Genomic DNA, 27,962 nt, shown 5'->3' with positions numbered 1-27,962 from the left:
CGCCTCGTCAGCTAACTGGACTTAATAAAATAGGAGGGACCGTGGCCGGGCTGATGTTATGCTCGAGTGTTCGTTGTGCTGCCAGTCACGCCGTAGTGAGTATGCTTACCATCAGCTGGTATTTATACTGTTGCTGTTTCGCTAGCGCTGTCCTCTGTCACAACTCAGCAACAGCACTCAGTGAACCCGAGCACTGCGGCTCTCACTGGCTCAGTCGCTACTCGGGTGGGTCTGTCCGCTGCTGCGCTTCAGCAAAGAGGAACTTCTGCTGTTCGACAGACCGAGCGGGAGGGGATAGCGTTCAACCATCGCCAAAGCCGATCTTCAGCTGGCGTTATGTGCATTGAGAAGGCAGAAACAAGCTAAAAGCTGTTTCCTGAACATTTCTCTCCCTCTTTTTGGTTTGGCTGTTGCTGCCATAATTGGATGTAGTCTGTGATAGTTTAAGTTATTCTATGATATTTGTTAACCTGGTTCTTACAGCTCGATCGAATTCAGGGAGTTAAAAATGTTAGGTGCGCTGGGGTTTCTCTAGCTTGTTAGGCCAGGCCTCGACAATGAATGGTTCAGTCATCTGACCCATAACTGCTCCGCCTCCTGTAATCTTAAAACAACATAACCACACCCGCGACTGTGATTCATTTTCCTAGCTTTTTGAATGCTTCAATGCCGACTCATTGAGTGAAAGGGAACCGTGGCTGGGTTTGGCTGTAGTGTTCTTTATTAATTCTCTGGAATGATCTAACGCCTATACCACCTGTTGATTCGAGCTGAAAAGCCATTTCTGAACACTTTACATTGAAACCTTTAGCATCCCTCAAGCTTAATCAGTCAACCTGCCTTGCGCTGGGATACTAACCACTGTTTATTTCCAGTTGGGTCCAGTTTTAATTGAGAATTCTTACATTTATTATTATACAAGCCCAGAATAACCTTCTCTACCATAATTATGCATAGTATAAGTAAAGTTGTTTTATTTGCAGTAATCTGTTACATGAGGAGAAATCGGCTTGTGCTCTTAATTGTTCACAAAATCACTTTGTGTGTGCTTGTGTGATACGTTGGAATGTAAAATTCCTGAAATCTTTCTCCAAAACGATGCTGATTAAGCTTTCATTTGCACCATAGTCATAAAACACTAATTAAAGCAGAGGGTGGTGGGTGTGAGAAATGAGCTGCCAGACGAAGTGGTGGAGGCTGGTACAATTATAACATTTAAAAGGCATTTGGATGGGTATATGAATAGGAAGGGTTTAGAGGGATATGGGCCAAATGCCAGTAAATGGGACTAGGTGAGATTGGGATGTCTGGTCGGCGCATACGAGTTGGCGAAAGGGTCTGTTTCTGTTATTTGACACTAAGGTCAAGGCTCAACTAACCTTTGAAAACAGTTTGAGGAATGGGGGAATATAGTGTCATCAGAATGGTTGAACTTCAATGGTTGTGAATCAGGCATTGTATGAACAATAGTCATACAGTATTAATTTCATTGCAGTTGTTGAGTTTGGAATGCCCTTGTTGATTTTTTTTTTTCTGTAACAATATAGTATATTGCTGTAATAGTGACCTTTATCGTAAGTTAAGTTTCACTGGAAAGCTGATTTGAATGTGCTGCAGTGAGGACAGGAGAAAAACAGAACGTTCAGAAGGATTTCTTTCAACCCTGTGCTAATTCTGCAGCTGCAGTGGCATTTTGACATCCAAGTTCTGTGATCGTCCTATAAATCCGGTCTTCAGTTTATACCTTCAAAAGTATGTGTTGTCAGTATTGAAAATAAGTGTGTCGTGCATTCTTAGCCTGCAAGTGCAATTAAATGATTTTACTGATTAATGTTACTTAGTCACAGGTAAATGCATTAATCCTTTATCCTTGCTGATCATTTGGTATGGTCACCATAATGTTGTGTGCAGTGGGATAATAATTTTGTATTTATCTTTCAGTCCCATGCATCTTTGCAAAGCGTACTCAAAGAAATTTTGGCACCAATCACACACAGTATTAAAACAGGCAGTCAGAAGTAGGATTTTAAGGAGGTGGTGTTGAGAACCATCAGAGATAAGACAATTAAAATTGGAGGAGTGCAGAAATCTGAAGGTTGCAGAACTGTGGGAAGAATGAATTTAAATAAGGAGGGGTGAGGTCATGGAAGGAATTTATGGAAGGATTCTTTTGCAGGATGTGGGTGTCACTGGCTTGGCCAGTATTTATTGCCCATCCCTAATTACACTTGAGAAAGTAATGGTTAGAAGACAAAGAGGAGAATTTTAACATGGAGGTGCTATTGGAACATGATGTAAATTGGATTTGAAGTAGGCCACTTGGCCCCTCAAGTCCATCGTTCACTCAGATTGAAGTTGATCTACTTGTGGCCTCCACTCCATTTTGCTACTTGCCGCATAATTCTTGATTCCCTCATCGATCAAAAATAGGTCTAACTCACCCTCGAATGTATTTAGGGTAACTGTGGAAGTCGGTTGATTTGTAGTGGAGACTGGTGGTCAGCCCTTTCCGATCATTATAAGCCAGTGAGATCTGGGATGATGGGGGACTCTGTGTGAGTGAGGATTTGGACAGCAGAGTTGTGAGTTAGTTCAAATTTGCCTAGGGTTCAGTGTCGGAGGTTGGCCAGGAAAACAATGGAAACTAGAGCCTGAGCCAACTGGAATTTTGACAGTATTCCTGCAAAAAGTGAGAAAGTTATCTCAAGTCCAGGAAATTTGCAATGACTGCCATTTTAATTGAAGGGCTGGTGCATGTACAACCAACTCTTTCAGGTTTTAGTGATTTTTTTTTTTCGTTCTGCATGAAGCAATACACACTTTCAAGGAAATTGTGTTTCAAGAACGTGTTAATGTACGTGCTAATGTAATAATTGCAGACATCGTGATTTTGAGATTACTAAGGTATTACATTTGGTGAAATTTCTGGCCACTCTCTTTGCTTCTGAAATCTGTTGTCACTCCATTATAATGCAAAACTGGAACACTGCTCCTGAAACATTACGATGCTTCCCACAGTCGCTTCCACCTGCCCCCCCTCCCCTGCAAAAAATAGACTGTTAGCTCAGAATTTAATCAACCTATCTACTCAGCAAGCACTGAGCACAAATACCAAGTGTCACTGTGTACTGAGGTTCTACCTGTCCGTGATATTGCAAAGGATGGGTTGAGCCTCGTTTACGCAGAATGCTCCTAAGTATTTGGACTGTTCCATGTCACTTGTCCCTCGTGGAAAAATTTGCAAAGAGAAGCATCTTTGACCGTCAGTCCTTCAGGAAGTGGTTAGCACATAATGTCCTTAAAGCCCTGTGAGAAAAGGAGAGGGTGGATCCCTGATTCCCTGAGCAGACTGTCAGTCATTTGGCAGAATGCCTCATCACCAGAACATTCTAACAAGCACCAACTAACCGTTAGGTCCGTCATGCATGCCCAGTCTCTGTGTGCGCCACAGCACACTGCCCTTGAAGTAGCTGAGCTGTAGACAAGACTGTCACATATCTCCTTCTGGAATGTGCCTTTGCAAAGATGATCTAAAGAGAGATGCATCAGTTTTTGTCAAGGTTCGACCCGAGCAGCTCCATGACAGAGGACTTTGCTGTTTCCCAGGACACACACCAAGGCAAATGTCGAAAGTGCCTGGAAGACCATCAATTCAGTGAAAGACACTCTTTTGTTTGCCCAAACCCATTGGTCTTCCAGTATGACACATTGACCTCAACTGAGTGTTGCAGGCTGGCACGTTCCAAGGCCCAGGACTATGTGCCGAGGGACTCACTAAAGCTTGGGGCAACTGCTGCCAGGGCACAGTGGAGAAAGACCACGGTCTAAGGTCTTTCTGCCAAACCACAACCGAGGTCTGTTCAGTTGTCAGGCCCTCTTGGTGGACATAGATAATTAGTTGCTTTAAGTAGGAAATGCCTTTGTATTTTGCAATTGTAGAGAAGCTCTGAGAAGTGTCAAAATTCCAATGCAGTTTTTTTCTTCTGCAAAGATTGTACAGATATGATTTAGAACGTTTATATGTACTTTAACAATGACTTTTTTAATGAATAAAGCATATTTTTGCAATTTAAAAAATTAAAGCTTTCCCTACCCCTTGGAACTCGAGCAAATCCCAAATGACTGACATTTTGACAAAGTGTCTTTTCTGATGCTGCCTGGAAGGTGAAGCAGAACAAACTGCAATTCAATGTTTTTCTTTTCTCCTCCTCTAGATACATCAGGAATGGATCTTCTGAGTGCTTCAAATGCCAAGTTTGCTCTTGATCTCTTCAAACAGTTGGATAAAATTAACAAAGATGGCAATATCTTTGTATCTCCATTGAGTATATCAGCTGCACTGGCCATGGTGTATCTTGGTGCTAAAGGAAACACGGCCACTCAGATGGCTGAGGTGGGTGTATCATGATAATTGCAATATTAAAGGTATGCTTTTATTGGTAGAGGATACCTGGTGCAGAAACAGACCAGTTGACCCAATCAGACCATTGTCAATGCTCATGCTCCATTTGAGCCTCCTTCGATCTTTCTTCATTTGAATCTATCCTTGTATCCCCTCTATTTCCATTTCCTTCAAATGATGGTGTAGCTTTCTCTTAAATGCTTTTAGATTCGTCAACTCGGCCACTTCCTTTGGTAGTGAGTTCCATTTCTCACCACTCTTAGGGGAATACATTACATTTTCTGAGTTCCTTTTTGGGTTGCTGGGTGACTGTGTCTCAACAGGTGGCCTCTAGTCCTGCTCTTCCCCTCAAGATAGACATGTTATCTGTGTGTCCATTCAATCAAAAACATTCATAATTGTAAATAACTCATGACAAGTCATTCTTCCACTTGCATGCACTCTTCCAGCACAAAGAGAATACTGAGCCAATCTGTTCATCCTTTCCTGATATGTAGGTCCATACATTTTTATATTGTAATTACAAATCTTGTCTGCACCTATTTATTCCCCTTTTGGACTTCTAAACTGAACAGACAATATGCTTAACTATGAAAAACAAATAAGAAATAAATGCTGGTTGTAGCAAGTGATTCTATCTTTTATCACATTGCTGCACTCATCTGTTTTCTCTCTCCATCTGTGACTTTGGTAGCAGTTATAGAATCATAGAGAATGAGCCTGCATGAGCAGAGACTGTTTGGGCTATCTTGGCTATGCCAGCTGTTTAAAAGAAGCACCTTTTGGTGCCACTCCCCAGCACGTCCTGTAGTCCATTTTTAAAAATAATTTATCCATACAGCTGTCTTCTTAAAGTTGCTGTTGAATTTGATTCCACTGCCCTTTCAGACAATGCATTTCAGATGATTACAATGCACCTGTCTTTTTTTCTACCCCTGTCTCCCTCCTGGCTTCTTTTTTGTCAGCAAAGGAGAAGTCAGTGGCCTGGTTGTAAGAAGTTGTATTTCAGAAGATCATTAGCTCCATTGAACGGTGAACCTGTACAGTTTTCTTCAAGAGGTGATGGTTAGTTGCATAGATTGATGGTTTCTAATATAAAAATAGTGTGTTTACAAATAGGACAGGACAGAAAACTAAGTAAGGCAGCCGTCTAGAATTAGCAGGAAATAAGAAACAGGAGGAATGTTCATTCAGTGTAATGCTTTAATTTTGATGTAAATTAATTCTGAAGTTGATGAAACCTTCTCCTCTGAACCTGACTGATTGCCATAAGATCATTGTAACTTTACTGTGCTGATATTAGCTGAAAAAAATACTTTTAAGAAACTCACAGGAATGGAGAGGGGGTAGAAGTTGTTTGTGTTTTAAAAATGTAATGTGTCTTAGGATCTTTTGCCAGGCTAAGGCCTTCAGAGAACAGCTGTCATTGTCCAAGTAAATGTAATATCAGTGATCAGATAAACTAATCTACTGAAATTTGTCATAAGCGAAGTTAAGAATGGAGCACAATCTTACCATGCGGTCTGTTTGAGCAATAGATTGCAATGACAAAGCTGATTATTCAACAGAAAGAGCTTTTTTTAAAAAATTCACCTTTGTGTGGATGGCTTTAGTTAAAATTGTTTCTTTTTGGTCACACAGTTTGAGTCACATTGTAACAAAAAAAAAACAATTTTCCACAGTGTGATGTGCAGTCTTAACCCATGGCAACAAAAATAGTGCTTTTTTAAAAAAATTAAAGTTTGACAATTTTAAACTGTAATGATGTTTTTTTTGATCTTGAGTATTTCTTTATCTTTCAACAACCTTTGGAACTGCCTAACTGGGTTGATTAATGGAAGATGAGTTTCTGTGTAATCAGCAAATGCAGTCATTTAGAATAACAGCAGCTTTTAACACATGATCTAATATGGGCTTGGCACATAAAATGAATTAAATGCTTTGTGATGAGTGCCAACTCTGGATTGCAGTCTTTAGAACAGCATTTTCAAAGCTAAAAACAAATGTGAATTCAGCATAATAACTCAATTGCATTATGCTGTTCAAAAACATAGGCACATGCTGCCTCCCTATCTGTTAGTTAAATAATGCATTCCATTTATAAATTCCAAATATGGAATTTGTATTGATTTTGTATTGCAATTTTTAATTGTGGAAGTAAACAAATGACCACAGATCTGAATCGTAGTTGCTGTCCAGATAAGCTGCTTGGCCTGCTGTAGCAACATAGGAACTATCAAAGTAATAGCCTAAAATTTTGCAATTTCTGATGTGATGAAATGCAACCTGTTGCCTTGCTGTTGCTGATACTACAGTCAGGACAGACTAATCTTGAGCTCCCTGCTGGGCAACAGTGCAGTGATGTCTCTGGTCCTTTTCTGGTGTCCAGTGCATTTGTGTAAGAAGCAGGATAGGACATCTGGCCCATTTTATGGCTTGTGATCAGCCTCTCTATCTCCATTTGTAACACTCTATTTAAAATCTAGGCAGGGGTGTGGGGTTTGTAGTTGCCTCAATCACTTATACACCTTGAGAACCTTGTTTATCTGCTTTTTCTTTTGAATTTACACCTGAAAGCAAAAGGGCCAGCTTCCACACCCCTACAGTCTACCTCTCCAACTTGTGTAGCAACCCCACTGTCACCTTCGCCTGGTCTATCTCTGTTTTCATTTCTGGCGATAGGCTGACCACCAGGCTCCACTACAAATCAACCAACTTCCACAGTTACCTTGACTATACGTCCTGACATTCTGCTCTCTGTAAAGACTCTATTCCATTTTCTCGGTTCCTCTGCACCGGTTCTCATGATGCCAAATTCATCAAGAGGGCCTCCAAAATGTCCGCCACATTCCTCAACTGAGGATTCTCCAGCACAGTGCTTGATGGAGCCCTTAGTTGGATCTGACACAGCTCCTGCACTTCAGCCCTCACCCCCTCTCTTCCCTCCCACAACAAGTGATAGGGTCCCCCTTGTTCTCACCTATCATCCCACCAGCATCCACATCCAGAGGATTATTAGCTACCATTTCTGCCACCTCCAGCAGGATGCCACCATCAGACATATAATCCCCTCACCTCCCCTGTCAGTCTTCCATAAGGACCGTCCCTCCGGGACATCCTGCTACACTCCTCCTTCACTCCAACAACCCTAGCCCTGCCACCACCACCACTGCCACAGCCCCATGGCACTTTACCCTGCAACCGCAGACTGTGTAACACCTGCCTGTTTACTTCTCCCTCCTCAGTATCCAAGGGGCCAAACACACCTTCCAGGTGAAGCAGCACTTCACCTGCACTTCACAAAAAATCTTGTCTCCTGCATTCGCTGCTCACAATGTGGTCTCTTCTACATTGAGGAAATGAAGTGTAGACTGGGTGACCACTTCACAGAACTGTTACATTCTGCCTGCAAAAAAGACCCTGAACTTCCAGTTGCCTGCCACTTCAATACACCACCCTGTTCCCTGGCCAATGTCTCTGTCTCAGGCTTGCTGCAGTGCTGCAGCACCGCTCCGCGTAAGCTGGACGAACAGCACCTTATTTTCCGCTTGGGAACTCTACAGCCTTCTGGACTCAGTATAGAGTTCAACAATTTTAGGTCTTGAGGCACTTTGCCCCATGTCCTTACCCCAACCCCCACTGGGTCTTATTATTACATGGTCTGCTATTACACACACCCCATTGTTCGTGACGAATGGTCCCCATTAGTAGCTATTCATTCTTCCAGGCTGATTGTTATCCACTCCTCTGTATGTCCACCTATTCTCCTCTCCCTCTTTTGGACTCTATCTCCACCCATTATTTACTCCTTACTGCCCCCACCCCAATCTTCAGTAAAAAAAATAGAAAATCTGAAGAAGGGTCCAGACCCAAAACGTCAGCTTTCCTGCACCGCTGATGCTGCCTGGCCTGTTGTGTTCATCCAGCTCTACACCTTGTTATCCCAGATTCTTCAGCATCGGCAGTTCCTACTATCTCTGAGAAAATAGTCTATGCTGCTTCTTCCTATCAAAATGCTTAACCTGACACTTTCCCATATCATATTCCATCTGCCACTTCTCCATCCACCCTCCTAACGTGTCTGAGTCCTTCTTCAGCCTCCCCACTTCCTCAACACTACCTGTCCCTCCACCTATCTTTGTGTCATCTGCAAACTTAGCAACAATACCCTTGCTTCCTTCATCCATATCATTAATACCTAACATGAATAGTTGCGGTTCCAATATGCACGCCTGCCAAACTCCACTAGTCACTGGCTGCCATCCTGAATAAGACCCTTTTATCCCCACTTTCCGCCTTCTGCCAGTCAGCCAATCGTCTATCCATGCCAGTACCTTGCTAAATAAGAGCCCATGGTGTTAGGAGCAGCCTCCTGTGTGGCACCTAGTCCAAGGCCTTCTGACCCAAATGGATCATGTCTGCTGGGTTCCCTTTGTCTAACTTGCTCATTACTTTCTTAAAAAACTCTAACAGATTTGTTATGAATGACCTCCCCTTGATAAAGCCGTGCTGACTCAGCCCTGTTTTACTATGCACTTTCAAGTACTCCAAAACCTCATACTTCATAAAGAACTCTAAAATCTTACCTGAGGTCATGCTAACCAGCTATAAGTTTCCCATCCTCTGCCTCCCTCCTTTCTTTAACAGGGATGTTACATTAGCCGTTTCATAGTCCTCTGGAACCCTCCCTAACTAGAATGATTCTGAAATGCCTCCACAACCTCCTCAGTTATCACCTTTGGATCCAGGAGTGTAGACCATCTGATCTGGGTGATTTAACCACCTTCAGACCTTTCAGCTTCACCAGAAAATTCTCCTTAGCAACGGCCACTATGCTCACCTTTACCCCCGACTCTCTTGAATTTCCAGTATGCTACCGATGTCTTCCTCCATGAAGACTGACAGTCTTCAGTGCATAAGGTGGTGGGGAAGGCAATGGCCTAGCGATAGTATCGCTGGACTGTTAATCCAGAGACCCGGCAAACATTCTGGGGTCCCAGATTCAAATCCTGCCATGTCAGATGGTGGAATCTGAATTGAGGAAAATATCTGTATTTAAGAATCTAATAATGACCATGAATCCATTGCCGATTGTTGGAAAAACCCGTCTGGTTCAGTAATGTCCTTTTCAAGGAAGGACATCCTTACCTGGTCTGGCCTACATGTGACTCCAGACCCACAGCAATGTGGTTGACTCTCAACTGCCCTCTGGGCAATTAGAGATAGGCAATAAATGCTGTCTAGCCAACGATGCCCTCATCCCGTACATGAAATAAAGAAAAAAAAAATTCAGTTCCTCTGGCATTTCTTTGTTCCCTATTGCTACTTCACAAGCCTCATTTTCCAGCAGTCCAGTGTCCGCCCCTACCCCTCTATTACCTTTTCAAGTGGCCACAATACTCTTTCAGTCTTTTTTCGGAGAGCAAGATCATATGACGCTGCAATACTTCCTGTCATATTAGCATGTCTCTCAAAGTCAGATTTAACTACACTTAATATAACATAAGAAACCTTGTGATATACAGGACCTCTGTCCAAACCAATTAGCAGAAGAATGAGCGTGTTTATATATCAAAAAAAAATTGAAACAAAATGATGCAGAAGTTGTTTGTTGAACAAGAAACCAATTGGTGCCAACTTGGTGTCCTTTTGGTATAATTTCCCAAAAGAGCTGGTCTGGTTTCCCCAGTTTACAACTGGAATTCTCTGTGTCAAATTTAGGTTAGTTTCTAAATCTTTTTGTTGCATCTTTCTCTCTCTCACTCTCTTTCAGGTACTTGCTTTTGACAAGGTACAAGACCTTCATTCTGAATTTCAGAAACTTCAAGCTGCAATCCACAAGCCGAATGAAAACTATGTGTTGAAGCTAGCCAATCGCCTCTATGGAGAGAAGAGCCACAACTTTCTTTCGGTAAACTGGTTGGGGTAAAACTCAGCTGGTGCATCAAGTCCAATAGGACAGAATTGCACAGACCAATAAAATACCAAGCTTGGTAGTTTTTATTTTCAATGAGCAGATCAGGGCAGTGTTATTAGGAGTCACACACTTACTTTTTAGTCCTTGGACTTTGCAAAGGAGAGTCCAATTAAGTTCCTGATTCTGATTTATTGTCTTTTTGAAACTTGGTTGCAAATGGACTTGTGAATGTTGTCTTTTCCTTAGCATGGCCAAACAGCCTGCTCTGTTTTGGTTGACTTACCAACCAACCAGCATTCCTTTCTCTGCTTTGTTAGCTCTCTTGGATATTTGGTGTTCTTGTGTGTTATCTTGATTAATGATGTTACTGATGTTTCATGTATTTCTCTTTCTCCAGCAGTATTAAAATGCTGTTGTCACTTTAATGTGCTGATGGATAAAAGTATAAAAAATATTAAGAAACTAGGGTGTTTTTTCCTGCATAAGATTAACTCTCCAACCTTGAATTACTTTGGGAAGTGACTGATTACTCTAAACTGTACCTGCACACTAATTATTACCTTGTCAATCCGCATTCATTTGGTCTTCTGTGGAGTTGGTAAGCACTTTGGTGACTTGCCCAACATTTCAACATGGTCTTTTGTGTAAAGCTGAAGTTTGTGATTTGTGTGCAGTAAACCATGAACATCGCTTGCCTGGGATGGGGGTGGGCTGGGGGCTGGCAGAAATGTATTTGTCCATCTCCTTCCCTTGCTCCACCCCTCCCCTAAAACTGCACTGTTACTTTGTTCCACTTGTAAAATTAACGTTCGTGCAGTGGAATATTAGCAAACTAGTTATCTTTGATGTGTTGCCTGTTAATTCTCCAGAATTTCCTTGCATCTACTCGTAAATATTACGGGGCAGAATTAGCCGCTGTGGATTTTGTTAATGCAGCTGAAGAAGTCAGACAACAGATCAACTCCTGGACTGAAGCACAAACTGAAGGCAAGTGCTGTGGAGTAATTCATCCAAATGAAGAAATGGAAAGTCTTTCCAGCTCTACCTTGCCACTTTGCTTCCCCATGTTAACATAATAGATTGTTTCCTGATAAACGGGAATCTTCTCTATTTTTAAATATTGGAAGACTAAACTATTATTTTTCACTCCCTGCTCCCAACCTCTTTCCCTTGCTACCATATGGTCCTCAAGTCTGTTCTGCCATTCATTAAGATAATTTCTGATCTGATTGTAGCCTTTATTGCATGTTCCACTTTTCCACTTCTACATGCCCTCTTCACCAACTGAATCACCATCAATCATAAATCTCTCTAACACAGCTTCGAATAAGTTCAATTAACCAGCTGTCACTTCTGTGTTGTTTTTTTTTTGTTAAATTCACTCAACCATCTGCAATTTAAACCAGGCTGTTTTCAAACTTGCTGCCACATTCAGTATCGTTGCTAAGGGCACTTAATTTCCAACTCCATAACTTCATCCATGTCTCAGTTAACTTGTTGAAGCCCTTATTTAAGCTTTTGCTGCTTCCAGACTTTTGACTGCCAACACGCAGTCTGTCTGGTACACCTGTAATCTTGAGGAGGTCCATAACATGCATCCAGTTCCCACATTGTCCAGGTGCTTGTTGATTTATATTGTTTGACTGGGAGCCAATCTCTGTTTTCTTTAAACAAAAATTATGCTTGTTTTCAATTCCTTCCATGATCTTGTCTTTATTTACCCCTATGACCTTCCTGCCACACAACCTCTCTTGAGAGATCTGTGCTCCTCTAAATCTGGTCTCTTGAATGTCACTGATCTCAATCATTCCACCAGTGGTGGTTGTGCCTCAGTTGCTTGGGATCTAATCTCTGGGATAGCCTCTCCACCTCTCATTCCTTTTTTTTTTTTTTTTTTTTTTGAAAAGCATTCCTTCAAATTTATCTCATTATGTCTGACCTGATATCTCCATGTGGCTTGGAGTCCCATTTTGTTTTGTGTCCGTGAAACCCTTGTTACCATCTTGCATGAACAGTAATGGTAATGATAGATATTTCGAATGGCTAATGCTTCCCAAAAAGGTCTCATTTGAAATGCAGTCACAGCCACCATTGGAAGGCATCAATTGGAAATGTATCAAGTGTCTGGTTTCGGGATGCCCAGTCACTATGTCCTACACTTTGCAAGATATAAGACTTTAGTTCGCCATTTCTTGTGGTCTTGGCCTTTTTTTTCTCTTCATTTGATCCTTCACCTGTAATTGTGTTTCTTTTTCCAATATCGTCCAGGCAAGATCACGAATTTGTTAAGGGAACGCATTATTGACGAGTACACAAGGCTTGTCCTCGTGAATGCCATTTATTTTAAAGGAAACTGGGAACGAAAATTTGATGAAAAAAACACACAAGAAGGACAATTCCGAATAAACCAGGTAAAATGGGAGAGAAAGTTTGAATAGTGGCTTATCCACTGCTTGGTCAGCTAAAACTTGAATTGGAAGCCCTGAAGAATGTTGCTCTTGTGCTGAATATAACTTAAGTTCCTCTCCTTCATGATGTAAATGTACCTAACTGTATATGCCACCCTTAGCTGGGCCAGTGCGAACGATGCAATTTTATACAGTTAACATAAGAAATAAGAAGAGGCCATTCAGCCCTCGAGTTTGTTCTGCCACTTAACACAATCACTTCTGACCTGATTGTAGCCTTGACTGCTTGCTCCTATCTGTGTTCCTCCTTCCACCACTAAATCATCATCAATCATAAATCTTCTAACTCAGCCTAACTAATGAGCCAGCTGCCACTGCTGTCTGTGGAAGAAAATTCCAAAACCAAGCAATCATAGAATCAGAGTTGTACAGCATGGAAACAGACCATTCGGTCCAACTTGTCCATGCCAACCAGACATCCTAAATTAATCTAGTTCCATTTGCTAGCATTTGGCCCATATCCCTCTTAACCCTTTCCTTTTCTTTTACCCGTCCAGATACCTTTTGAAATGTTGTAATTGTACCAATCTCTACAACTTCCTGTGGCAGCTCATTCCATACACACACACCACTCTCTGTGTGAAAATTTGCCTTAGGTCCCTTTGAAATCTTTCATCTCTTACCTTAAACCTATGCCATTTAGTTTTGGACCCTGCTACCCTGGGGTAAAGACCTTGGCCATTCATCCTATCCATGCCCCTCATGATTTTATAAACATCATCCAATAAGGTAATCCTTCAGCCTCCGATGATCCAAGGAAAACAGCCCCAACCTATTCCGCCTCTCCCTATAGCTCAAACTCTCCTGTCCTGGCAACATCCATGTAAATCTTTTCTGAATCCTTTCAAGTTTCACAACATCCTTCCTATAGCCCTTTTTGATTAAATTCACTCATGAGATGTGGGCAATACTGGCTGGGCCAGCATTTATTGTCCATCTCCAGCTACTCTGGAAAAGTTTGTGGTGAGCTACCACCTTGAATCACTGCAGTCCCTTTTTGAGTCCTAGAGATCTACAACACAGAAAAAAGGCCTTTTGGCCCATTGTTTTTGACCAGCACAAACATAATCACCTAACTATTCTAATTTGGTGTGGGTAACCCCACGAGGTGATTATGCCTGTACAACCTTGGAGGGTAACTGCTTCCTTTAGAGATTCAAGTGTTTCTATTTCATAAGATGCTGAGATTCCTCTTCTACCCTCATCTTAAATGGGAGCTCCCTTATTTTTACAATTTGGCCCTAGTTATAGGTTTCACCCGTGAATGGAAACCTCCTCAAACATTCTACCCTGTTAAGCCCCTGAATTTATGTTTCCAGCACATCCACAAAGTGCCATGTTATTTTTAGTGAGGGAAAGGATTGCAAGGTCTAACTTGCTGCTTCAAAATAACCTGAGCAAAACTTAACGTTATGATACTTGGTAAATATATACAGAGAGTTCATTATGACAACTTCCAAGCACCTTTCCAAAACAGTGTCCAAATGCATGTTGAATACTTGATTCCACACAAACACCACCAGCCACTTCCTTCCAATTGGCCCAGATACTCAATAAGTCAGGGGTAAAATGTGGATGTCAGTGCTGCTGAGTTATATTCAACGGGGGAACAACAATAGCCTGGTACAAAGAGGCCAGATTTAAAGGAACACAGAAGGAATGTTATTAAAATAAAATTTGACACGGAGCCTTTCACACTAACTCTGCTGGAGTAAATGCAGCATGATGACTTTATTTCATGCTGTGATGCAAACTTGGGAGAAAGTGGCCTTCACAAAATTTATTTAAATTTTTGCTCATCGATGATATCTAAAGTTAGACTTCTGGAATAATGGTTTAGCAGCTAGCAGCATTACAGAATGAATGGATTTTCAGTCCTCTGGCATTACACTGTTGCAAATCCGTCTAACTTTCCTCATTACCGTTCATATTTGATGTGAGCTTTTTAGTGATTGCTGAAGTTTGAGCTAATCCAAGGTTCTGCTATCTGGATGCCATCTCTCTCCAAGTCATTTACCTGGCACCCTTGTGCTTGCTGACCGACATTGGCCCCCTGCTCCAACTATGCCCTTATTTTGAAAAATAGTTTTAAAATTATTCGGAAGCCTCACCCCTTTCTTTCCATCTTTATCCAATAGCCTGCCATCTTTTCAAAATCTGTATTTCTTTAAATCTGTCCTCTTTGTGCATCCCAGGCTATCGTTGTTCCCCCGTTGAATATAACTCAGCAGCACTGACATCCACATTTTACCCTGAATTATTGAGTATGTGGGCCAATTGGAAGGAAGTGGCTGGTGGTGTTTGTGTGGAATCACGTATTCACCACCTATTGATTTAATGACTTTGAAAGTGCAATAAAGAGTTAGAGTTTACAAATATCACAACAATAAGGCTGTACAATAACTAGAATAAATACAGATCATAAAATAACAGATCAAACTAAATGGAGAAAAACTGTGTTAGATGGATTTGAATACAAGTCAGATCATCCATCTTGGACCAAAAAACCGAGTATGTTTTGAAATGGAGAGTACCTGGAAACAGCAGAGGTAAAGAGAATGTTGGTTCTCGAAATGTAATGGACAAGTACAGAAAAATCTAGAGTAATAGAATATTGGTCCTTATTCTAGCTTTAAATTGGTCTGAACTTTGATATTTTAAAATCTCAAAATAAATGAATTAATAGCACAATAGAAGTTTATGAATATGATATACTGAGTAGGGCGACATGGTTCCAAGGAGTTCAAAGCTAAATACTTTGGTGTAAGTGACCTTTCAAAAGGACAGAGGCAGGAAGGGAAGAGTGGTGGGTTGGCTTTGTTAGCAAGCAATATAATTAGTATACTGGCAAGAAATGATCTTGGAAATGATAATGTAGAAACCATATGGATGGAGATAATAGGTAACAAGGGGAAGAAGACACTGAGTAATCTAGAGGCCCCCTCGCAGTAGCTGTTCTGTAAAAGCAAATAAATCCTAAAATGAGCAGATATAAAGGAGGCAATAGATTAATTATAGGTGACTTTAATCTTCTTGTAAAGTAGGAATATCAAATTGGCAGAGGTTTCCATGAGAGAGAGTTCACAGTATATTTGGGATAGTTCCTTAGACTAATATGATGTTGTTTAAGTCAGAAATTGGGATACTTTTGAGCTGGTGATGTGTAATGAGGTAGGTTTAATTAATTTCAAAATAAAAGATCTTCTTAAAAATAGTGACCGCAGTATAGTAGAATTTAGCATTCAGTTTGAGAGGGAGAAACTTGGATCAGAAACAACTATGTGAAACTTAAATAAAGGTAATTAATGGGAATGAGGACAGGTTGCAACAGTGTTTACTATAGAGAAGGATATGGAAGATACAGAACAAGGGAAAATAAATAACAACATCTTGTAAAATGTCCATATTACAGAGGAGGAGATGCTGGACTTCTTAAAACACATAAAAGTGGACAAATCCCTGCGACCTGATCGGGTGTAAACTAAAACTCTGTTGGAAGCTAGGGAAATGATTTCTGGGCCCCTTGCTGAGATATTTGTATCATCGATGGCCATGGGTGAGGTGCCGGAAGACTGGAGATTGGCTAACGTGGTGCCACTATTTAAGGAAGGTGGTAAGGAAAGGACAAGAAATTGTAGACCACTGAGCCTGACATCAGTGGTGGGCAGGTTGTTGGAGGGAATCCTGAGGGACAGGATTTGTATGTATTTGGAAAGGCAAGGACTGATTAGGGATAGTCAACATGGCTTTGTATGTGGGAAATCATGTCTCACTAACTTGATTTCATTATTTCTTCAAAAAAATTCAGAGGATTGAGGGCAGAGTGGTGGAAGTGATCTCTATGGGCTTCAGTAAAGAGTTCAACAAGGTTTCTCAAGGTAGACTGGTTAGCAAGGTTAGATCACATGGAATACAGGGAAAAGTGGCCATTTGGATACAGAATTGGCTTGAAGGTAGAAGACAGAAGGTGGTGGTGGAGGGTTGCTTTCCAGACTGGAGGCCTGAGACCAGCAGTGTGCCACAAGGATCGGTGCTGGGTCCACTGCTTTTTGTCGTTTATATAAATGATTTGGATGTGAACGTAGGAGGTATCATTAGTAAGTTTGTAGATGACACCAAAATTGGAAGTGTAGTGGACAGTGATGAAAGTTACCTCAGAGTACAATGGGATCTTGATCAAATGGGCCAATGGGCTGAGTAGTGGCAGATTGAGTTTAATTTAGATAAACATGAGATGCTACATTTGGAAAGGCAAATTAGGGCAGGACTTATATACTTAATGGTAAGGCCCTGGGGAGTGTTGGTGAACAAAGAGACCTTGGAGTACAGGTTCATAGTTCCTTGAAAGTGGAATCGCAGGTAGATAGGATAGTGAAGAAGGCATTTGGTATACTTGCCTTGATTGGTCAGTGCATTGTTGATAGGAGTTGGGAAGTCATGTGGCTGTACAGGACATTGGTTAGGCTACTTTTGGAATACTGCAGACAATTCTGGTCTCCGTGCTATAGGAAGGATGTTGTGAAACTTGAAAGGGTTCAGAAAAGATTTACAAAGATGTTGCCAGAGTTAAAGGGTTTGAGCTATAGGGAGAGGCTGAAAAGCCTGGGGCTATTTTCCTTGGAGCATTGGAGGCTGAGGGGTGACCTTTAGAAGTTTATAAAATCGTGAGGGGCATGGATAGGGTAAATAGTGGTGGGGGAGTGCAAAACTAGAGGGCATAGCTTTAAGGTGAGAGGGGAAAGATTTAAAAGGGATCCGCGAGACAACGATTTCACTCGGAGGGTGGTGTTTGCATGGAATGTACTGCCAGAGGAAGTGGTGGAGGCTGGTACAATTACAAAATTCAAGAGGCATCTGGATGGATATCTGAATAGGAAGGGTTTAGAGGGATAAGGGTCAAATGCTGGCAAATGGAATTAGATTAATTTAGGATATCTGGTTGGGATGGACATGTTGGACCAAATGGTCTGTTTCCATGCCATATAGCTCTATGACACTATAGTTGTATGAGTTGGCTGGAATGGGCTGGCTGAGTTTAGCCGAAGATGCAGTTGATGAACAATGGGAGATGTGTTTTCCAAAAAAAAAAAATGACTCTTAGCAAAGATATACCCCAGTGGGAAAGAAAGATTCTAGGAAGGGGATGAATTGACCATGATTAACCAGGAAAGTAGAAGACTGTATCAAATCAAATTGAAAAACATACATTGTGGTAAAGGTCAATGGTAAATCGGAGGATTGGGAAAGTCTTTTTGTACTTTGAAAAGATGAGAAATTAAATTAAGGGTCAATTAGCAAGTAACATAAAAAACAGACAGTAAGAGCTTCCTTAAATATATAAAAAGAAAAGAGGCAACAGGACTCTTAGAGAAATACTGGGCAGCCAGGAAATGGCAAAGGAGTTGAACAAATACTTTGCATTATTCTTCACTGTAGAGGACACAAACAGCATACCAAAAATACTACATTTGTGTTGGGGGGAGGGAGGGGGGGGAGGCAGGTTAGCAAAATTTATTTGTAAGGGGAAGAAATCAAAAAACAGGCGACTTAGGCCAGTTCGCTTAACATGTATTATTGGGAAAATGTTATATCCTGTAAAGGACGAAATAGAGATTTAGCAGCATATAACATAATCAAGCTGAGACAACGTGGCTTCATGAAGGGGAAATCAATCTCGACAGATTTGTTAGTTCTTTTGAAGAGGTAACAAGCAAGATGGATAAGGGGGAACCATTTGATGTAATATATTTGGATTTTCAAAAGACATTTAATAAGGTACTACACATAAGGCTACTTCAGATAAGAGACCATGGTGTTGGAGGCGTATGCTATAACAGATAGAGGATTCGCTATTTAATAGAAGGCAGAGTTGGGATAAAGATGGTATTTTCAGGATGGCAACCTGAACCTAGTGGAGTGCCACAGGGGTGAGTGCTCAGACCACAGTTACTTTGCATTAATTACTCTCGTGGATGAGGAAAGAGAGTGGACCTTCGCCAAGTTTGCAGATGACAAAATTAGGTGGGAAGGAAAATGGTGAGGATGATCTGAATCTACAGAGTGATGTAGGCCAGCTAAGTGAGTGGGAAAATACTTGGCAGATGGAATAAAATGTGAGAAAGAAAGGAAGAATTGAATGTTATTTACTTGAGGAAAGACTGCAGAAATCTGTGACAGACGAATTAGGGGGACCGAATGCATGAATCTCAAAGCTAATGTCTGAGTTCAGAAGGTTATAGGGAAGGTAAATGTTAGATTGGCAAACTAAGGAATGTTAGCCTGTATTTCAAAGGGAATGGTGTATAAAAATCAGGACAAAAACAGAAATTGCTGGAAAAACTCAGCAGATCTGGCATCATCTGTGGAGAGAAATCAGAGTTAATGTTTCAAGTCCAGTGACCCTTTCTCAGAAGCCAGATGCTGCCAAATCTGCTGAGCTTTTCCAGCAATTTCTGTTTTTTGATTTCCAGCATCTGCAGTTCTTTCAATTTTTATAAAAATAGGGAGGTCTTGCTAAAACTGTTGAAGGCTCCAGTCAGGTGACAGCTCGCAGGGTGGTGAATCTGTGGAATACTTAACCACAGAGGGCTGGCTTGGTTGTGTTGTTGATTATATTTGTCACTGAGATTTCTAATCAAAAGGGACTCATGGGTCATGGGGAGAAGGCAGGAAAGTGGAGTTGAGGATTATCACATCAGCCATGATCTCATTGAATGGTATAGTGGGCTCGATGGGCCAAATAGACTTCTGCTCCTACATCTTACTGTCTTATTTTCGTCTTGTACCATAGCAGATGTTCTCTCTAATTTCTCTTTGGTGAATGTGGCCAGCTTGTTAGATTGTATGTTCTCTTCAATACTTGCACGCGGCTGTACATTTTTAAAGGGAGCATTTTGTTTGTGTGTGGCCTGTTTGCTCCTGAAGCTGCCAATTTCTATGGGCTTGTGCAACTTCAGATGAAGCAGAGATCGTGGGGGCTATATACCACACTGACATCAAGAAGTGATCAATATCTGAAAGCTCTCTGAACAGATTGTTGCTTTGTGAAAGGAAGCTTCATTTTGAAACCTCCTGCCCTTGGAATTATTTTCCATTCTGGATAAATGGTGCTGTCTAGTTTCACTAATAATCTCTGTTTACTTGCAGAATGAAACAAAACCAGTGCAAATGATGTGGCAAAAAGCCAAGTTTAACATGGCATACATTCATGAATTTAAACTTAAGATACTTGAGCTCCCCTATGTTCAGAATGAGCTGAGTATGATCATCCTGTTGCCAGATATTGATGACAACTTCAGTGGACTGGAAAACGTAAGTTGTAAGCTTTAACATGAAACAATGCTTCAAGTTATTCCAAGGAAACCAAACCATTAAGGGGGGGGAGGGGAGGTAGGGGTGGGTAGAAAAAGATTAATTCAGCATGTCTCACCCAAAAATGAATCCAAACAATGAATATAAATCTCATGAGTAAATGGGAGTAAAATGCAGACAAGGAATCTGTAGGTGAAACTCAGCAAGTCTGGCACTGTCTGTGGCAATAGAAACAGTCAACCTTTCAAGTCCAGTTAGTTCTGAAGAAGTCATAATCGGACTCTGAATGTTAATGCTCCCTCCTCATTTGCTGCCAGACCTGCTGTGCTTCCTGTGTTAGTTTCAGATTTCCAGCATCTGCAGCATTTCGCTTTTTATTAAGCGAATCTGTTCAATAGTTTATGATTGAGTTTAAAATACATTGACTGAATTATTTGTGAAAAGGGAAGCTTGACTTTGCAGACGTGATGTGCGTGCATTTAAATCCATCCAGCATTTGGGCAAATTGCTAGCTGGTTCTGGTATGAACAAGCCTGACTTGTTATAATACAAGAGCAGAATTTCACCAGTCTTCGTGTACAGCATTTTTGCCAACAACCAATAAGTAAATGGCTGACCATCTATCAAAAATGTCATTTTGAATCTGAATGTTTCCCTCCATTTCTCTAGAGCGAGGAATGCAACGCGTTGGGAATAATTCATGAGAATAAAATGTCTGCAGCTTGACAAGAGTCTGTATTACACTGGAGATTTTCACTCCAGTGCTTAAAATGATTTTTAAAAATACCCTCCAGGACAAGTATGCAGAATCTATGACAACATCTAAGGGAAACCTTCACCTTTAGTTTGATGATTGACATATTTCTCTCGGTAATATTTACGTTCATTATTAGGCTAAAAGTACAGTCCAACCTTGTCGCAGTTGTACCTACACCAAGGGGACTGCAGTAGTTCCAGAAGGCAGCTCACCACCACATTCTCCAGAGCAACTAGGATGGGCAAGAAATGTTGGTCCAGTCAGCATCGCTCACATCCTATCAGTGAATTTAAAAAAAAAAGCAAGGTGTTTGGTTTGTGGTACCAATTACATTAATCAAGGAACACAAGACAGTAAAATATCTTGCAGATTCCTCAGTGTAAAATAAGCTACAATGGAAATTGGACCATTTTAAATGGTAGTGTCAGAAATAGCTTCTATAATTCAGCATTAGGTTGAGATCATAAGTGAAGACAGTGATGTCTCTGAGAATAAGAAAAGACAGCCTGAACTTTGTAGTTTAGCAAGAATTAAAACAGAAGTATGATCCCACAATAGTAAAGACTCTTTAGGTTATTGAGTATTGCGAAATTAAGAAATTCTGTCTACACCTGACGCTTAAGAAATTTGGCTGAATTTGGCTAAACAAAAGGCTATAGATAAAGGAGAGGAGTCTCATTTCATCAGAGAGGGGAACTGAATGACAAATGGGGAAAACTGATAACTTCTCACGGGCACCAGACTGACTTTGAGAATGTGAACAATGGCAGCTTCACAACTTAACATATGAGGAACTTTTGAGGACTCTGGGACTATACTCTTTGCAATTTAAAAGGAAGAATTGTAACTTTCAGAATACTGAATGACCTGGACAAAATGGTTGTTGGGAAGATGCTTCCATTGGTAGGAGAGTCTAGGACCTGATGGCACAGCCTTAGAGTAAAGGGAAGACCTTTCTAGAACGGAGATAAGGAGAAACTTCTTCAGCCAGAGAGTGGTGAATCTATGGAATTCACTGCCACAGAAGGCTGTGGAGGCCAGGTCATTGAGTACGTTTAAGATTGAGAGATCGGTTCTTGATTATCAAGATGTTCGAGGGTTATGGGGAGAAAGCAGGAGAATGGGGTCAAGGAACTTATCAGCCATGATTGAATGGCGGAGCAGACTCGGTGGGCCGAATGGCATAATTTCTGCTCCTATGTCTTTTGGTCTAACGTAAATAAACAAGCCTAAATAATAATGATGGAGACAGCTCAAATGAATCCATAGACTCAAAGATGAAGGGAGGAAGGACAGAGACAGATGTTAAAGTAAAAGGGAAACGAGAATTTTTTTTGTAAAACCTTAAGTTCAGACAAGCTTATTGAGCTGTGAAAGTGTTTGAGTTTCAATCTTACGAATGGAATTCGAATAGATGTTGTATTATCAATTTTAAAAAGTTAGTGTAGAAATATTTAGAATAGGGACGGTAAGTTTCATCTGAAAGCAATCTCCTGTTTAAAGCACACTTGTAGACAGCGTGTGAATAGAAGGATTCATAGTTTCAGCTACAAAGTGGAGGGTGAGTGCTTATCTAAGCTCACAAGGTCAAGTGGGACAGAAGCTACTCCTATCTTGTTGGCTTAAGAATTCTAACGTTGGGTGTAACCATATAACTTTTTATATATAACTAATTTTATATTAGAACTGATGTAATGAATTTTATAGCAATTAGTAAGAATTAGCATCTTTTTGAATCTTCCGTGATTAGGGTAGTACGAAATATAAGATGAGAAACAGAATTTAATAAGTATAGCAATGAATAACAGAATTCAAACATTTCTTCGAGATAAGCAAGTCTGGCAAATGTCTGAGAGAGTAGAACTGTTAACATTGGAATGTAAATTAGTGGGGTATGTTGAGAGATCCCAAGGCTTGAAGGTAACAATATCAGGTAAACATTGTGAGATCATGGAGAACCTAGGGCTGTCCATAAAGATGTCCATCATTGATCGTGTGTTTACAGGATTGGATGTATAGATGTGGGGTTCATGGCAAAATATGTTGCATGTAATTATTGTAATGCTGTACATGACTGGGAGTGTTCAGTGGACACTTCCAGGAACCTCTCCCATGCTCCACGGATAAAAGATCTCCAAATAAAGATTGATTGTGCTGCTAAACGTAGAACTCCAGACTCCTCTTTGATGTCTCTCCCCCAGAAGTCAGTCCACAAGAAAGGCAAAACTGACCTTTATTTCTAGAGGGATTATTTGAAAAGTGGGGAAGTTTTATGTTGGACCGGTATCAAACCTTGAGAACAAAGTATGTAATTCTGGTTGTCATGTTATACAATGGATATGTAGGAATGGAGAGGGTCAGGAGGAGATTTCCAAGAATTCTGTCAGAAACCCATAGGTGTATATATCAGGAAATCATTGACATGGTTCTTTTATCCTGGGCTTGAGTTGAGGATAAGGGGTGAAGGGAGATGCTAAAGGGTGACCTAATGGTTGTCTTTAAAATTATGAAAGTTTTTGATAGACAGGGTAAAAGGAGGATGGTTCCCTCTTGTGGGGAAGAGCATAACTAGAAGCCATTGATATAAGACAGTTGGCTAAAAAAGTCCTATTGGGAATTCAGCAGAAACTTCACCCAAGGAGTAGTGAAAATGTAGAACTTGCTAGCAAGAGAATGGTTGAAATGAAAGGTACAGTGCATTTGCGAGATGAGTAATTTGGATAGGGGTTAGTTTGGGTGAGGAGACACTGAGGGGCTTCTGCAAACATACTCTTGCAAATTATCATTGATGCTTCAATCATGTAACAGTGAAACCAGACGACTGCTTGCTTGATGGAAACTGCAGTTCCAGATCTCGGTTTTCTTTTAAATTTATTTCCCTTGGTTTGTTCTTGTGCTTTCCCACCTTACTATCTATTTTATGAACTGACTAAATTCCCCAAGTAAGGTTACAGATGACAGGCAACAAAGACTGACACATGGTGTCACTCTGAATATTAGTTGATAGGGGCATTTTGTTCTCAACATTCTGTATAAAGATTGACATGCATAGATATTTTAACATATAGATTTTTTGCTTTTGTTTTTAGCTTCAGAGTCAACTCACTTTTGATAATCTGATGGATTGGTCCAACCCAGAAAAGATGGATAATATGGAAGTAAAAGTGGTGCTGCCAAAATTCAAGCTAGAGGAGAAATATGACCTTGGAGCAACACTTAAAGAAATGGGAATGTCAGATGCTTTCAGTATTCCAAAAGCTAACTTCTCTGGAATGACTGGGAAAAATGATCTGGTTTTGTCGAAGGTTGTTCATAAAGCTTTTGTAGAAGTTAATGAGGAGGGCACGGAGGCAGCCGCTGCCACAGCAGCTGTCGTTATGTTGCGTTGTGCAATGATTCCATTTGAGTTTGTGGCTGACCACCCATTTCTGTTCTTCATCAGGCACAACAAGACGCGCAACATTTTGTTCTTTGGAAGGCTGTCCTCCCCTTAAAGAAAATACTGAACCCCCTCAACACGCAGCTATTGCCATCCAACAATGCTCAGACTGGTTGGATGACATCCTTGCAAATGGTTTTCCAAATCCAAAGCTTTTGACAATCTAGAGATCCGCAAGGGAGCACAGATTAATGCTAGCTGGGAGAGATAGATAGAATGGGATAAAATAATTTTTAATTATTAGATGTACTTTAATTTTTTTAAACACTTCTGTAGCTAAATAGAAATTATAGAAATAGGTCTTGCCTGAGAATATAAGAACATAAGAACTAGGTGCAGGAGCAGGAGTAGGCCATCTGGCCCCTCGAGCCTGCCCCGCCATTCAATAAGATCATGGCTGATCTTTTTGAGACTCCGCTCCACTTACCTGCCCACTCATCATGACCCTTAATTCCTTTACTGTTCAAAAATTTATCTAGCCTTGCCTTAAAAACATTCAGCGAGGTAGCTTTAACTGCTTCACTGGGCAGGGAATTCCACAGATTCACAACCCTTTGGGTGAAGTTCCTCCTGACCTCAGTCCTACATCTGCTTCCCTTTATTTTGAGGTGATGCCCTCTAGTCCTAGTTTCACCTGCTAGCGCAAACAACCTCCCTGCCTCCACCTTATCTATTCCCTTCATAATCTTGTATGTTTCTATAAGATGTCCCCTCATTCTTATTTGGAGGGATTACGTTGCAAATTACACTTACCAAAACTGACATCAATGGGTTGATGGTAGTGAAGGAAATAGGGCTGTAAATAAAAGCTTTTCGTAAGCCATTTGTCCAGGCATTTTGGAATAAAGGAGCCCTTTTTCCCTTCATCTGTCTTTGTGATATAACAAGAGGACTAAAATAAGGAGTTGATCCTTTAACTTTGTCGCCCCATCTGTTTACTTCCAACAGTAATTACAGTGCCTTCATTCATCCAGGCACATGATACACTGTCTCTTGACCACACCCAAACCCCATTTCAGTACTTATGGATTTTGTAAATGATTTGACTTCTTATTTCACTGTCTGAAGTCTGCTTCAAATTCTGTTCAGTTTGTGAATCACTTATAATTTACCTTTTTTAATAACGTGGTTTGTACCTACATCCCCATATCCTACTCACTATATTAAATGCAAATAGTTTCCTGGGTTAACCTTTTCTATTCCCTCATCTGCCTTGTACACTTCCAAGAACGTGTACGATTGCTTCTGTCCAGACATTTAAAAAAATTCCAAAAATCAGAGTGCTCCACGTTATGAATTACTTTTGCTGTGCCATGTCCGAATGTAAGGGAATGAGCTTTCATTGCAAGAATCATTTAACCTTCTGAATGAAACATTTCAGGCCAAAATATATGATGTTTTTGCTACATGCAATGTCTTTAAGCTTAATGCACCACCCCGCTCCCTGGCCAACATCTCTGTCTCTAGCTTGCTGCAGTGTTCCAGTGAAGCCCAACGCAAGCTGGAAGAACAACACCTCATTTTCTGCTTAGGGACCCTGCAGCCCTCTGGACTCAATTATTGAGTTCAATAATTTTAGGGCCTAACGCTGCCATGTCCCAGCGCCCCACCCCACACACCAGGCCTCGTTACTGCATAGCCTGCCACTACACACCCCCTGTTGTGAGTCACTGACGGTCCCCATTAACAACTATTCACCCTCCCAGCCTGATCGTTAACAACTCCTTTATCTGTCTAACTGCCTTTGTCTCTCTCTTTGGGCTCTATCCTATCGTTTACTCCCTACCCCACCCACCTCCCTATTTTCTGCATATAAATTGACGTTTTCCCAGCACCATCAGTTCTGACGAAGGGTCACCAGACCCGAAACGTTAACTCTGTTTTCTCCTTCACAGATGCTGCCAGACCTGCTGAGCTTTTCCAGCAACTTTGTTTTTGTTCTTTAAGCTTAAACCTATACACAGGAGACTGCAATTTTTAAAAAATATCACTGATGCAGTGTAATGGATGTCAAAATAAAACATTTTGAACCTGCCTCATGCTTTCTTCTTTTTGTTCACCGATATGTGACGTAGGTAGTAAACCAGTGCAAGTACACAATCAGAATCTTAAAAGGCCTTTCTTTTAAACAAGGAGGTCACTATTTTTGTTTGTACATTTTTATTGTTACTTTTGGACTACCTTTTGGTTTAAGTGTTTTGGTCAGTATCTTTAAATTTCAGGTCAGTGAATGAGATCATGAGATGGATAGTAGCCCACACATTAGGCAGAGAAGATGCTGACTTTAGCATGCACCATGCAGAACGCGAGTGGGAGCAGTCGCTTAGTTTGTAATTCGAGGGATGGCAGTAGTTAACGCAATTGGAACATTTTCTGAGCTGAGGACTCTCCCCAGGAACACGCTCATTGTGGTTGATTAGTGTCGGGAAAGGCAAAGAAGTAAAGGTCTTGAGAACTGCAAAACATTTTGCATTGGTTTCAGAAAAAGTGGGTGTCTATTTCAGAGATTGAGAAATGAGACAAAATTGGGATTGTCTGTAATTGTAAAAAGTCACAAATATTGTTCAGTTATTTTAACTACAAGTTGCCTGCAAAAGTAAAGTGTTTTGTCCTTGGTCTTTTGATAAAGTAAAAGTTTGCATTTAAGATGGGATATCTTTTGTCATCCTTCTCAGCTAATAACTGAATCTCGAATATCTCTTTGAACAATTATCAGTGTCTGCAGAGATTGTAACATTTTTGAACTATCTCCTTAGGTTTCCCACAGCTCTTGAAGTCAGTTTATCAACTTTTCACTAGTTTCCAAGTAACTTTTCAGTCTTTCAGCACAGACACAAAATGTAGTACTAGAATTGCCCAGGAAATATTGAAAAATATATTCAGATCGTGTACATGTTCCTTTTAAGAGTCTTTGCCTTTAAGGACACCATACGTTGAGTGTATACAATGGTACAACTCTGCCTGCTAATTCAGTCTGCTCTGGTTCCGAATGGTCTACTCCACCAGAAAACTTTGCTACTTGAAGTCTGCCTCATAACCTGTTTTTAAAAAAAAAACTGGCCCACAAAGTTAATCAATCTCTGAAGAATGACTAATTATTATTGGGCTACTATCATTAACATGACAAAGAGGAGGAACTTGAGCTGATTTAATACAAATTGAAAAAAAAAGGTGGCACTTGATGGTGTGTGTTCAGTACCTGATGATTTCTACCTGGGGTGCTTAAGTGTTGGTTGAAAATGCATTAGTCGTATTCCAAATCTCCCATGATTCAAGAATCATGCTTTTTTTTTGAATGAAAGAATTACAGATGGCTATTCTCTTACTCCCAAAAAAAAGACCAAGAAACCAGATGACTACAGATTCCCCCAGTTCAAAGTCATTATTAGTGGAAGAACATACAAGTTGAGTATCACTCTGCCAATCCTTCTAACACATCCCTATGGCAGGCGGTAGGAGCTGGAGAGATTCCTGGTTAGCCATATGGGCTGAACTTTGGATGCTCTCCCATCATGCTCCGGAGCTCCTGACTTCAACATGCTTCTAAAACTGCATGTTGTCACAATAACTCTGATGCCTTGAATGAACTGCAACACACCATCATTATACAGTGAGCATTTGAACAAGTATAACACATATAACAGCTCTTTGAGACAGGAAAATTTCTC

At 40.7% G+C, this 27,962-nt stretch overlaps 1 protein-coding gene across 3 annotated transcripts; it reads left to right on the top strand.

Annotated features, from left to right (window-relative positions):
• On the top strand, positions 1–26,329 carry LOC109921469 (leukocyte elastase inhibitor-like). 3 transcript variants are annotated; one of them, XM_020521502.2, is made up of 7 exons: positions 1–95; positions 4,215–4,393; positions 10,176–10,313; positions 11,189–11,306; positions 12,588–12,730; positions 19,934–20,098; positions 23,945–26,329. In XM_020521502.2, the coding sequence occupies exons 1-7, from the start codon at positions 59–61 to the stop codon at positions 24,347–24,349; spliced, it is 1,185 nt and encodes a 394-aa protein (XP_020377091.1). In that variant the 5' UTR covers positions 1–58; the 3' UTR covers positions 24,350–26,329. The 3 variants fall into 3 exon arrangements, with proteins under 3 accessions (XP_020377091.1, XP_020377092.1, XP_048471056.1); XM_020521503.2 differs by lacking the exon at positions 1–95 and adding an exon at positions 171–225; XM_048615099.1 differs by lacking the exon at positions 1–95 and adding an exon at positions 1,562–1,752.
• Positions 26,330–27,962: the final 1,633 nt, after the last annotated feature.

Source organism: Rhincodon typus, chromosome 2, assembly GCF_021869965.1.
Source record: "Rhincodon typus isolate 14 chromosome 2, sRhiTyp1.1, whole genome shotgun sequence".
Lineage (NCBI taxonomy): Eukaryota > Metazoa > Chordata > Chondrichthyes > Orectolobiformes > Rhincodontidae > Rhincodon > Rhincodon typus.
This window is presented reverse-complemented; position numbering and strand designations above follow the sequence as displayed.